Below are 14,251 nucleotides of genomic sequence, written 5' to 3'. Positions count from 1 at the left end.
TCTGGGCTTAAAAAGAAACTGAAGGCTATTCTCTACACTGCAAAATGCATTTGAGCCACAACATGTGGGCCTAATTTGTTAACACCTCACGCTGAGTGAACTATACTTAAAAAACAGAGGAACACTCACATCCTGCAGACAAAACAGCTCAGAAAAGTATTAAAACTGAGCAACACATACCATCATAACACTATTTCCACATGTTGAAATACAAAACGGTAAGCACATTTTTAAAGATTTCAAGCAGAATTAAAAACATCATCTAATGTAACAAATTTCAACCATAAGGCAAAATTGTGGGTTGAACAACAACAAATCCGTGAACACTGAATGACATTCAGTATTAATCTAATCTGTCATTAAGATCTTGTTTTACATAATTTTGTTTTCTTAACTTGAGGTGTTTGACTGTTTCTTGACCTGTGTCAAAAAACCTATGTATGTTGTCAAATATTTAGTCTTGGCTGATTTTAATGTTGTTTTGTCGTAATGTTTTTTATTTGTTTCTTTGATATTGCATTGTTTGTTATAAACCTAACCAGGGACATGGTCTGCAAATGAGCTACAATGGCTACAAGTCCCATATATATTTTATTGGTTACATATTTTTCAATGTAACAATGGTTAAATGTATGGTTCCTCTCAGATAGATAGATAGATAGATAGATAGATAGATAGATAGATAGATAGATAGATAGATAGATAGATAGATAGATAGATAGATAGATAGATAGATAGATAGATAGATAGATAGATAGATAGATAGATAGATAGAGTACAGCCTATTCATAGTCTGCACTTACTAACTATAATAACTTAATATTGGCTGGTCAATTCTGTACATACATTTCCAACTTCACATATTATGTAAAATATTATTTACTGAAGTTGCCTTCTGTGGATGCATGTAATTGAGCATGGTTCCACAGTAAACAAACCTAACTGTTGTCACAAGATTCAGGAAAATCACATCAAGATGTCTGATTTCATAGGTAAAAGTAACAAAATGTAGTGTGACAAGTCCTGGCAGTACAGCAAAGGAAAGCCACACTGTGTTAGATCGCTGTAGCTAAACATTCCAGAGTGTAGAATTATTTTTCAAGCCATGAAAATCAAGCACAGATGAGATATGTGCAATCTGTCATGTTTTAATGCCACGTGATAGAGGACGGACCCTTTAAGACAGATCTACATGATATAATGTTTGATAGAAAATACTGTGTGTAATAATAATAATAGCAGTTTGAGAATATGCACAGACTCCTGATACAGCAGTGCAGTCTGAACCGTTTACTGATTCCAGTGACAACTGTGGCTGTGGTTAAATCCATCTTCGTGACAAGAAATGCAGACCCTCCCTCTGTAAGCTGCTGAGACGGTAATCCACTACAGCAGACTGAATAAGGCCTCAGTCTGTATGTAATTTGTACAGTTTACAGTTATTTCACGTTTACAACATATGTGCAGATATTACACATGACTAATTTGTTAAGTGTTTCTTATTTTCAACACTGTGTTCCTTACTTTGAAGCTGTAGAGGTTAGTACATACATGACGCTTCCAGACACAGGTGTGTGTGAAAAAAGAAACATTTGAATCTTTCTAGTTATCGTTAACCTCATAGCATAATTGTGAGTGTTTTGATATATATATTTGATATATATTCAGAGCTATATATATATATATATATATATATATATATATATATATATATATATATATATATATAAGTTTGTATATTTAGAGCTTTATATATGTATATATTTATATATTTTTCCTTTTCTTTTTCTGTTGTTTTGATAATTTCTTTCCTGCTACTTTTTAATATACTTGAATGGAGTGACTGTAACATCCAATAATTTACCCCTGGGATTAATAAAGTATTCTGATTCCGATTAATTAGCCTAAGTCATATATTTGGCCAAATTGTAATATCTACATAACTTTACTCTTCTTATGTTGCTGCTTAATTTTATACATTAATCACAATTTGGCCAAAAATGTGACTTAGGTAAGTATGCTAAGAGGCTAATGTTCAGGGTGAAGCTGTCAAGTAGATTACAGTAACAGGGACAAAGTCTCCACATCATCTCTATACCAATAAATGTGCAATAAATGACCCTGTTTTACCACAGTCACTTCCTCAATCAAATAAACTGCATTAGGGTTCAGTGACATCATGATAATTATCAGTCTACATTATTATTTTTTTTATAGAAATGAAAATCATTATTTTGATACACATTCATCTTTTGTCTTTAGGGTTTGTTTTGAAAAGTTTTTTTTCGCTAATTTGCTGACAAAATGTTTTTCCATATTTTGATGTGGAACAAACATTTTATCATGATACTTTTTTGAGCGTAAAGAACAGTTTAAACAACAAAACAAAACACACATTTCATACTGTTATCTCATGGTATTAATTAAATCAAAAATAAAGAAAATGCAAAACAAAATAACAAAAAAAAACTGTAAAAAAAAATAAAATAAATAAATAAATTAAACCTTATATAATGATCTGGTTTCTTCAACCAATGATGTATTTTTCAAGGCTGATATAATAACAGTAGTTTCCAAGTTGATTGGCATCTAATAGACTGATATCCCCCCTGAAAAAAAATCAACACTGTTGGAAATTTTACTGTTTCTGACTATATAAAAAACTGGATAACTGCTGAACTGAACTTGTCAGTTTAACTTGTAAATACAGAAACTGAAAATCAATCAATCAATCAATACATCTGGATCTCTAAATATGAAACTCAGTGTAATTAATCAGTACTAATAGAACTGAACGACTAATTGTCAGAAATCTTAGCAGTGGATTTTTTTCTTTTTGAGGCATTATTTATCTGAAAGTGAGAAACTCCTCTTGAGAAGCTTAATATTAAGTATCACTGCCAATATCCACTCATACTTGTTTGTAAAACATCGTATCAGCACTGATTAATCAGCCAAAATGGGTAATCACTCTATCCCTCATTTAAACTTAATAGAAATACTAATTCGACACCTATCATGGCACTTATCAATTAATCAGCAATAGCACCTAAAATTAACATTTTTACTGTAAAAACATTTTATGGTCATGTCAACCTGTCCTTGGATTGACTGTAGGCCAATAAAAACTCAGTGTCTTTGATGAGCAGTTAAAAACATATTTATATCCTTTCACTCAATTAAGGTGACACAAAAAGTCAAACAAGAAAGAATTTTAATACTTTATTATATCGATTAATAAACAAATGTTAATCTGTTCTACAGAGTATACAAAGGCAGCATGTTGTAGGCATACAGGATGGTTGCAGATAATTGGCAGTTTAATACATACAATACACATATACATACACTTAGAATTAGTCTGTACTGATTTTTCAGACAAGTAAGTCATGCATTATTTGAGGATTACGTATGTGCACTTATGAGCCGTGACATACAGTAATGTACATGTACATAACGGAAAATATTAGAAGGCACTTGAATGGCAAAAAAACACAGCACTTCCTGTGAATTTGATCACAACTGTGACATGTAATCTCCAAAAAAAGTCAATGGCAGAATACAACTATGTATCTAATATTCAGAAAATAGTGTAAAAAAAAAATACTTCAATACTTGTGCAATTATGTTTTTATTAAACAATTTTTTTTCTGTTTTTTTTTCATAGGTAAGGTCACAATTGTAGTTTTGAAGGGAATTTGGAAGGACACTCCATATAGAAACCATGTATTATGCAGACTATAAATGCATTGAAAACATTTTAACCTAACAAATGCATCATACACATTGGTAAAAATGGAAGAGTTTTCTCTCTGTTTTCTGTTAGCACTGTCAGAGCTGCAAAATTGCTGTGTATTTTTTAGTTTGGTTAAACTCAATGTTACAATTGAATGGATAGTAAAATCACCATACATCGTCTTAGTTTATACAGCTAGGCTAACATCTGTACTGATAATGTAATGTATTGGCTTAAGGTAATATTCCCACATGTTCTTTGAGTTTTGTTAGTTTGTAAAACCAGCCTTTTGGTGCTTTAATCACTGGTGACAGGTTAAGAATAAAACATATGCAGGTCTATTGATGAAACCCTTCTTTAGGTAAACAAAAGCAGTCGCTTACAGTCATTCCCTGTAGTGAAACTCAGACAAAACATTTCAGCATGTAGAAAACATCTTCGACAAATCACTATGTAAACAAATCTAGTACTGGTCACAGTGTTTCAACGTGGGGTGTCATACTGTAATTACAATTTTTAGGCCTCTTAACGGTTCATTCTGCAGCATTACAGTTAAACCCTTATACAGCAAATGTGCGTGAAAACACATGACAAAGTGGAATGTAAAGCTGCTGTGTTTAAGCTACAGAACCGAATGCTCACCTAGAGTTAAATCTCGACAGCCTCTTATTCAAATATTTCAATATTCAACACAAGAGTGAGACATATATGAACACAAAACTTCCATAAGGAGAAAAATGAAGCCATGATTAAAATAAAAAGACTATCAATAAAAGTTGTGTGCCATTTAAGAGCCACAGTGCAATGAAAATCTAGACCAGTTGACTCTCAAACTAAAAATGCAGATTTCTCAACAGCCAAAACCTGACTATATGAAGCACATTAGTTGAACACCTCAGTGGCTCAATATTAACTTGTGCCTCAATTTCATTACTATGTAGTAAAATCTTTATTTCTGCTAAAGGGGGAAAACACTGATGTTTTGATGTAATTTAGGCACGACACCACCTGAGGGGGACAAACTGAAGGCTTCCTCCAGACTCCCATCACAACTACTACTAATACATTTGGGTAAAACAGATGTGCCATGTGTTGAAATTTGCACATAGATCTGTATAATATTGCTGGCAGGTTTCTCTGTTCAAAGTTACAATAAACCACACATGTAAGCTGACCTCTATCTGTCCACGGTGTTGTCTTTCACTAGAATAAGACACTGTGTGCATTGTGGACGATGTGCGCTGCTGGGATGATGAGGGAGGGGTGGTGGAGTCCCTGGTGCTGACACAAGTAATCCCATCAGTTCCCGTTGGTACTAGCAGCATCTCCTGGCAGATGGAGGAGGCTGTTGGGTGAGTTTGAAGGACTTGTTGCTATCTACCTCAGGGTTTTCCAGGGGTGGAATCTGTTTACCTAAAACACACACAGAACATGGTTATTCACATCATTTCCATGACAGATTTCACCCAAGAAAATAAAATGTTAATAAATCTACACTAGAAGAGAGACGAGTAGTCCACTCTTCTCCTTCCAGTGATATTAAACCACAAGCAAAACGCACACTATGAACAATGTTTTCCTCCTTTTTATAAGTTGGTTTAACTATTACCATGTTAACCAAAGTCTTAGTTGTAATTTGTCAATTGTAACCAGTGGTCAGTTTATGTGTTCATTTATTTTTTTAATTGAACTGACTTACCACTAGGCTACATCCACAGGTATATCTGCTGTGTTCAGTCCTAGTGGCTATCACCAGATATGAATTCAATATAGCCTCTGAATTCCTAGTGATGTCTTTGCTGTCTTTTCCAATAACTGTGTTGCAATTGGATTTATCATGAAACCACTACATTCCCAACAGGCAAGTTGGCATTTGAGCTATTTGCAACAAAATCCTGAGTGTAGTGTTTTGGTTATCACCATCTAGTTTTGGGGGGGTTTTCTGGCCCTAAAAGTGATAATATTTGGGCAAAAGGCTGGTGCTGAGGTGTTAAGGGTAAAGTACTAACCTCTTCAAGGTATCTGTAATGATAATTTGTTGGAATCTTGCAAAGTTTTTGTGAAATGTAAGTAAGTAAGTAAGTAAAGCTTTATTTATATAGCACGTTTTAAAACAACATGTTACAAAGTGCTTCACATAAAAGGGAGATAGATCAAATCAAATCTTAAGCCAATTTACAGAAACCCAACAGAATCCTCCAGGAGCAAACACTTATGACTGGTGCTAGCAAATAATGTCATCAACTAAATGTTGACACATACAGTTGTGTTCCATAGCAGTGGTGCAGTATAATGCACTACTGTACAACGCCAAACCAATTATGCTATCAGGCCAGGTAAAAAAAAAATAAAAAAAATTAAGAAACAGTGAAATTCATGAAACAGTTATGTAACAAAATCTTTTGATAGTCTTTTTTGTGTGGCTTCTTAACCAAAAAAAAACATATGTGTTATTCAATAAATAGAAGCTCTAGCTCAGCAGGAACTGTCAAACGCGCCTGAGAAATAAAACCAACATGAGAAACAAGGTCCTCCATTCACCCTCATATCTAAGAAACACCAGGGTCTAGACAAAGAAAGAATACTAACTCATTGAGTGAGATGTTTGCAGTTTTTGAATACAGTCAAATAGAGTGAAGGTTGTTTTTGGAGCCCTAAAGTGGATAAGGATGATATTACACTTAAGCGCTTCACAACTATTAAAACCATAGACTGTATAGGCAGAGATCTGATTAATGGAGAAATAATTTTAAGACAAACCACCAGAATACTTATTAGACGTACCAAATGTAAAGAGGAGCCTGGAATGACTCCTAGAAAAAAGTTATTGACTTAGTATTTTTAAAGATAGGTTTAGTGTTAAGACATGGAAGTCAATCCCAGTGGTCATCAATGGTATTACAGCTTAAAGATACCTCTGCATTGGCATTATTTTGGAGCCGAGGTACTTGTGTCTTGTTAAACATAAATATAAGGGCTTTTCTCCAGGCTGCTTTGTGGTAATTCAGTTCTTTTTACAGTAAACTTCAAATACAAAACAGTTTCTACACATGACACATATGCAACTCGTGTTTGAAACCTACTTATTTTCTGAAAGAGCTCCTCAACGTTGACAGCATTTCGGGCACTAGTCTCAATGAAAATAGCTGCAATTGATTCAGCAAACTCCTTGGCTTCCTTCATAGGAACTTCCCTGTTTAAAAGAAGGATACAGAAGTCAAGTGTGAGCAGATTTACAAGAATTTATTAAAATCTGACACCAAGCACCGACAAGGTAGACTGTCTGTCATCCTTAATCTTTTAGACCAAAGTATCCCTGAAGTTTTTTTACAGCCTGATAAAAACAAGATGAGCTCACCTGATGTCTCCTAAATCATTCTTATTCCCTGCTATGGCTACAACTATGTCCTCTGGACCATGTTCCTTCAGCTCCTTCACCCATTTCTTCAGTGTCTGGAAAGAATCCTGGACAACAAGTTCATATTATGGTCAGTGCTAGAAGTGGCAACTGAAGACATATTTTTGGGAAGGCCAGGGGAATATCCTGGTCATTTTATGAGAATCTAGCCAACATTTTTTAGCAACTTGTGTCACACATTTAGTGCATTAGAGAGTGTTTTTTTCAGACAAGTTTCCATTAACAGACCAGAAAAAAATGACATTTGTAGGTCATGGAAGGAAAGGAGAGTGATGGAAACGTAATTGAATTTTACATTAGGCTCAGAGTGTGAAACTGGCTCCTACAGTTTCACATATTAAGTACACCAGGGAGTTGTGGAGGCAGCGACAGCTTTACTGTTACAGCTCTAGATGAAGGTCATCGCTCAGGACAATCAACAGGAAAAGCTGTGGGATGCTTTATGTTCACTGTTGTTACTGTTATTTTATCAGCTGGAAATATGATGGACTGTCACTGTTTTGGTTTAAAGACCTTAATATGGACAGAGAACATACCCTTACGTGTAGTTTGTTATATTCCATTAGATTACTCAAAGTGAGAAATTGACATTGTCATGACATGAATTATTATTACTACATGTTTATTCTTGATTGCATAAAGCTCAGTCAAAATTGATGTTTACATTTGTGGTATTTGTGGTGTAACTGCATGTACACATAAGAACCAGTGTGATGCTTTGTCTGGCAAAAAGGATGATGGCACAATTGTTTTCTTCATCATTTGGTTACTAAATCATTAAAAATGAAAATAAAGTTATGCAAATTTACATTTCAACAGTAGAGCATTTAATTTTTACTTAGTTTCTGAAATACATTTTGTTATCTGCCTGATGACTAATCCTTCAAATAAAAATAACACCAGCAATGTCCCTTTCTACTCTTTCACAGTTTGAAATCTGTGAAAAAGATCATATAAACATGTCCATTTAGAGTCCACACACACTTTTATAAGGCAAAATTTAGAAACATTTCCGTGACCTTTCATGGACAGATGATATAATTTTCATAACTGTTCACAACTTTTAAGAACATGAACTGAAGTGCACTTTAGTTTATCACTATATGAAAATAAAATAGCAATGTTTTTCATTCTCTAACCACTGGATATTTTTCTTTTCACTAACAAAAATACTACTACTACAAATAATTATTAACCTGAATTATCATATAGATTGAAATGATATAGAAAATTATGGAATTTTATGCAAAACTACACTGTGCAAAGTGATCCTAGCCCTTAATCCCAATGGAAAACCCTGAGGTATGCTCTATTATTAACATTTCTCTTCAGCGTCTTCATCAAAATCTGATAGGCTTGATTTCTCTTTTGTGAGTTTCATTACAGACAAAATCTGTGGATGTACAGTTATCAGGGGTGAAAATGATGGCAAAGATGCAGACCCCTTTGGAGGCCCAGGGGAATGTCATAAAAGAACATTTTCAATTTTCAGTTTTAGCTTGTAGATTTACAATCACTTTTTGCATAAAAATAGGGAAAATTCCTTAATTATTAACTTTCACTGGAACAAAACTAATGTAATCTAATTAATTTCACTGAGACCTTTGACTTCTAAATGTATGTGGTAAGAATTTCACATTTTATTAAAGGAATTCTGTAGCTGATTTTACATGCTATAATTTCATGACTTTTACAAAAATATTTGACAATTTTGGTTACTTTTATGACTTTGCCAGGCTTGGAAAATGAAATTTTACAATCATGTTCTTTATGACTATGAGAACCCTGGGATGGCAACTCCGTCCTCCACATAGATCAATTACTATAGTGCAGATACACTTTCATTACAACCTATTTTAACTCTATTGCACATGTAACACAGTTAGACGTATCTTATTATATATACATTTATTCCCACAATCCCAGACACTGATATGCTGTTGTTCTTACCAGTTTTGTAATGTCATAGACAATAACAGCAGCAGCGGATCCTCGGTAGTACATAGGTGCTAATGAGTGAAACTACAAAAGACAACATATTGATGAGGGTTAGCATTGTCAGTCTATTACACACCTTACAGTGTCTTATATGTCTTATAAACAAAACATCTAAAATTGGGTCAGCCAGAAGGTTGGAGATGGGCTGATGGTTCAATTCCCTGGACCAGCAGAGAAATGGTTGGCTGATGTGCCATTGAGCAAGGCTCTGAACCTCCCATTTGCTCCCCAGGTGCCTGAAATGGCAGCCCACTCCTCCTGGTTTGCACTGTGTGGTGTGTTCCTACACACCTAATACAAAGGGTCTATTTCAGTGTGTATCACATGTTTGTATATAAAATATACTGATAAATAAAGATTCTTCTTTGTCTAAAAAAAGGCCTATGAAGTTTATGCTTAAGAAAATCTCCTCACTATTCCACTTGTTCCAGTGTTTAGAAATGTCTGATATTCTATACAATGGGAGTAGTCCTGGCCTTCTATATAACACTTTCCTTTGCAAAGAGCTTTGCAGAGTTTTTATTTCAAGATTTCCCACTTTTGCTATCTATAACCTATGCTGTTTACCTGTTAGTTAAAACAACACGCTATAACTGAGATGACCAGAAAACATGATAAAGATAGAATTTTAAACTGCGGTTTGCGAAATGCCTTAAAAGGTATCATTTTCTTACACAAGCAGGAAATACTTGGCCTAAGTTTTCCATGCAGTAAGCATATCTGAGAAGCTCCAGCTACTCACATCAAACTCCCATCCACAATGAATCACTGCGATGATACAAGTCTCATGACCTTTGAACCCAACGTGAATCATCCTATTTCACGCCTAATAATAACTCCATGTCATGAGGACCCCCTAACAGTGACAGGTCTGTGTCACTGCTGGAGCTTCCTGATGCAAAATGTAATGGAAAATTAACTTTAAAAAATTGCAATTCATAAAGTGACGTGCAAACATTTTTTGCAGCTGATAGTCGATGAACTCACCCGTTCCTGTCCGGCTGTATCCCAGATCAAAAACTTGTGTAATTCATTTCCACATGGCACTGTCTTGGTCAGGAATGATGCTCTGTGGGCAATAAGGAGCATTTTAGAAAAATGTTTCAAAGAAAATTCTTTACAAAAAATCAAGTAAACAAATGAGTTAGTCAACAATATAAACGCTGAGAGTAAAGAGCCTGGAAAAAGTGCAGCGTGATATTTATTTGGACCTTATTTGATTTCTGAACTATTTTTAAAGTTAAAAGTGTGTCAGGGCACCTGCCTGTGTGGTAATGTAATGTGTGGTCTTTTATGACGTAAACACACTTATCTTACCCTATTGTTGGACTTATGTTGTGATCAAAGTGGTCCTGAACAAATCTGCAAACAATACTAGATTTCCCCACTCCGGTGTCCTGGAAAGAGAGGATCACAAGTTCATGGCAGCACACATACACACAGTCAGTGGTCCCTATTGAACCCAAATATTTATGCAACAGTCTGGTCACATGTCCACCTCGTCAAATAAGTGTTACTTCACCAAATGTGCAGCTTACTCTCTAGTCAATATTACCTGTGCAAGACAGTATACCGTACCTTTCAATAACTGATCAAGGCAATTAAAATTAAAATATTTTAATCTGTTTTGTACCCCATGGCATATATAGTCATGCCTTTTTTGTGAGCCAGGTTTCAAAAACATCTGTCATAACTAGTGATAGTATGTGAATAAGTATAATCAAGTCCTGCACTTAAATTTGACATGTACTTTTCTTAAGTCTTTCCATTCTATGCAACTTTATACTGATAATCACAGCATCAAAGATTTTAAATGAATAGGCTACTTTTTACATCTACCACATTTGTCTGACAACTTTAATTGCTTTTCAGATTCCAATTTTTCCATTCTTCCTGTCTAACAAAAACTACACATCTCCAACTTAAAACATTTGTGATGAACTGAAGGATTTTTCCTTTGTGGGTTGAGGTTGAAACTCCTCATTCTTAGGCTAAATAAACTCTCGTCCCAAGACCGCCAAGACCAGACCTACACCCGGACCTGTAAAGATAGGTTAAGGAGTTTGGGCATCAGACAGAACCTCAGAGTAGAGCTCTGTGGTTCAGGCATCTGGCTAGGATGCCCTCTGGATGCCTCCCTACTGAGGTGTTTCAGGCATGTCCACATGGCAGAATGCCCCAGGTAAACCCTGGATGCTCTGCTCTGGAGAGATTATACCTCTTGGCTGGCCTAGGAACACCTAAGGAGGGTGAGGGAAGTGGGTTTCGCTGCTTAGGCTCCTGTCTCCATGACCCAGATAAGTAGTAGCAGACCTGCAAACTCAGAGGGGCTGAAAAAGGTGACAAAGTAAATCGCCACCTGGGAGTCGTCTGACTAACAATTAACAATTATTGCAATTAACAATTACTGACTGTGTAACTGTAACAATAACACAGCATATAAACTAATAATCATACATCCACTCACTTTTATTTGACAAAAACAAAGTCAACCACATAAATCAATTTAACACATGGTTGACTGTTATAGTAATCTGAATAATACGGAAATCAACTTGCCTCATTTTTACAATTTTCTTCGGAAAATCTGCACAGGGGTACGACAGGTTTCACTACAAGATGTTTACATTGATAAGAATGAGGTTGAGCGTGCCTGGTGGTTTGGAGCATGCGCATATTTCTTAGGGTGTAAAAAAAATACAGGGGTAAAAATTGTACACGACAGCCGAAACACTCGCACAATGCATTCTATCAATGTCACTGAAGATTCTGAAATTCCATTTTATTGAGTGGCTTTGGAGAGTCAGGTGTAGGCCTACAGCGATGTTTGTGAACCTCTAGCGCTTCAATGTGCTGCCTTCGAAGGCCTATTTGGCAATGACTCTCATCAGCATGAGTGAAACCCCCCCAGAAAAAAACACTTCAACAAAAGGCGACTAGTTTGCAAGAATGAGTAGTAGGATGGATGGATGGATAGATGTTGGACATGTGGATGGTCATCCAACACTAGATTATCATGGCCTGTTTTTCTGAACTAATGAGGACTTGACAGGATAGTAATGCTACAAATACATAGCTAATTAAATCATCTATGATGTACTGCTATAGATTAAACTAACCAGCACCACTTTAAACATGTTCAGCAGTAAAATACAACATTAGAGTAGTAAAATCGACATTATATGTAACACCAAAACACTGACAGGGACCATTTTTAATGCACAATGACTACTTTTAGAATACTTTCCATACATTATCCACATTTTGCTGATAATGATAACGACTTTAAAGCCTAATATGTATTTGCCTCCTGGTGGTGATTTCAATTTTCTGACTTTCACCGATGAACTCTTGTACGTGCTCGCACAAGGGTATTAACAACTTATCCTGTGTTTCTGGAATCTGTCGTGGAGTATTTTCACGGTGTGGCATCAGTCCTTGTAGATAAATACAGGATTTGACCACTTCCTGTTCCTCTGTAGTGAATATCAGAGCTCAGTGATGAGGACAGTGAACAGACCTCTGAAGAGTATGTCAGTGGCCCCATTGCGGAGGAATGCACGGGCCTGGTAGACGTTACGAAGCTAACAAGTTGCTAGTTCGTCTTTAATTCATCGGTTAAGTACCAGTTGGCAGTGAAAAGTCCCTGCGTGTCCCTGTCACTGTTTATTCAGAGGAACTGAGTGCGATGTTTTGCTAACGCAGCAGGAAACTAACGGCTGTGCCTGCTTGTAGCGGCTCTATAATGACGTAATGGCCGATATACAGAGCCAGACGTTACACAAATGAGACAAAAACACACAACACAAAACCGTTTACTCGCTGTCTGAAACGTCTATGTTGGAAATAACATAAAGGAGCTAATGTTCGACTGCTGCGCCCACCGGCTGACGAGCTGTTTTTGCTCAACAGGCTATCAAACGGAGTTCCATTATCAAGTTTTCAGAACAAAACCAATGCGAAAAAGTGAAGACAGTTGAAAAATACACGACATTTGAGTGACTATTCGTTGTCAGTCGCATTAGGTAAACTCTATTAATGTGCTCTGAACGTCAAAATGTTCTCGGTTAGTTACAGTTGCAGCCGACTGAAGGAATTTTCCCCCAAAAAAACGGATCAACAAAAACATCTGTCAGGACTTACCCCTAAAAGGCAAACTTTGAGCTCCCTTATAGCCATGGTGGGTTCAGTACGTTTTAAAGCATCGTTTGTTTAATGTTCAGTCAGTGTCTTTGTCTCGTCATGCTTGAAACTTTAGATTTTTTTCCTCTTCTTCAATAAAAGACAAACCCAGCCCCTGACAGACAGACAGACTGGACCTTTCAAAATAAGACTCACACTGTCACTTCATGGCCCATCTGCGATGACTATGCTACTTATAATATAACCAATTATTATTATTATTATTATTATTATTATTATTATTATTATTATTATTATTATTATTATGTTATTTCATTAATACTAAATAAAAATGAAAAGTTTAATTAAATTAAAAAATGAAAATATTTAACAAGGTCCACATTACAACTCCTTATGGAAAGTTCAATCATGTTACTGTCTCTGCGCATGTGCGTTTAACTAGCATCCCTTTAACTAGCTATCTAAGTTAGCTACACTGCTATTACCAAAATGCACTGTCCAGATATCAGAATAAAATAAATACATCAGACCATTTTAACAGAGGAAACTTTTTACCCTTACTTTATTTTTTAAGGTAAAACTGCAGTTTCCGTTCTTTTACTGTTAATTTCATTTTACTTAACTGGGCTAATTATCAAAGTCTGGTGGTTCTATTATCTCTTTAACATTAAAGACTGTTCAGTTTCAAAGTGCGTTGTTTATCGGTCATTCCGGTAATCTAGTCCCTTGTTGATTTCACAAATGATTGTCATGTTTATAATGATAATAACTGAGGGGGATTAATAATATTAAATGAGGGGAAAGTTGTTTCTCCATGTTATGAGTATTCCAATAAATTACAGCCCTGACCAAAAGTTTGGGGAATGATGTTTGTTTGTTTGTTTTCCCAACGCCTTTCTGAGGTACATTGAAGAAAAATTAGAAAGTTTCAAAGAAATTAAAAAACAAATAAATCA

The 14,251-nt window shown here is 35.5% G+C and overlaps 1 protein-coding gene across 1 annotated transcript; it reads right to left on the bottom strand.

The window, feature by feature from the left end:
- Positions 1 to 3,209: 3,209 nt before the first annotated feature.
- On the bottom strand, positions 3,210 to 13,452 carry rab31 (RAB31, member RAS oncogene family). Its single transcript, XM_030161175.1, has 7 exons — positions 13,296 to 13,452; positions 10,470 to 10,549; positions 10,140 to 10,221; positions 9,105 to 9,176; positions 7,095 to 7,201; positions 6,820 to 6,929; positions 3,210 to 5,149 (listed from the first exon to the last, which is right to left on the bottom strand). The coding sequence occupies exons 1-7, from the start codon at positions 13,329 to 13,331 to the stop codon at positions 5,052 to 5,054; spliced, it is 585 nt and encodes a 194-aa protein (XP_030017035.1). The 5' UTR covers positions 13,332 to 13,452; the 3' UTR covers positions 3,210 to 5,051.
- Positions 13,453 to 14,251: the final 799 nt, after the last annotated feature.

Source organism: Sphaeramia orbicularis, chromosome 17 (assembly GCF_902148855.1).
Source record: "Sphaeramia orbicularis chromosome 17, fSphaOr1.1, whole genome shotgun sequence".
Taxonomy (NCBI): Eukaryota; Metazoa; Chordata; class Actinopteri; order Kurtiformes; family Apogonidae; genus Sphaeramia; species Sphaeramia orbicularis.
This window is presented reverse-complemented; position numbering and strand designations above follow the sequence as displayed.

Bases quoted from the DNA above. Each gene is read 5' to 3' on its own strand.
- rab31 (XM_030161175.1), bottom strand. From the start codon at position 13,331: ATGGCTATAAGGGAGCTCAAAGTTTGCCTTTTAGGG. The intron at 10,550-13,295 runs GTAAGTCCTGAC...CTCTCTTTCCAG, and splicing joins TCAAAGTTTGCCTTTTAGGG to GACACCGGAGTGGGGAAATC. The intron at 6,930-7,094 runs GTGAGCTCATCT...TCTTTTAAACAG, and splicing joins AATGATTTAGGAGACATCAG to GGAAGTTCCTATGAAGGAAG.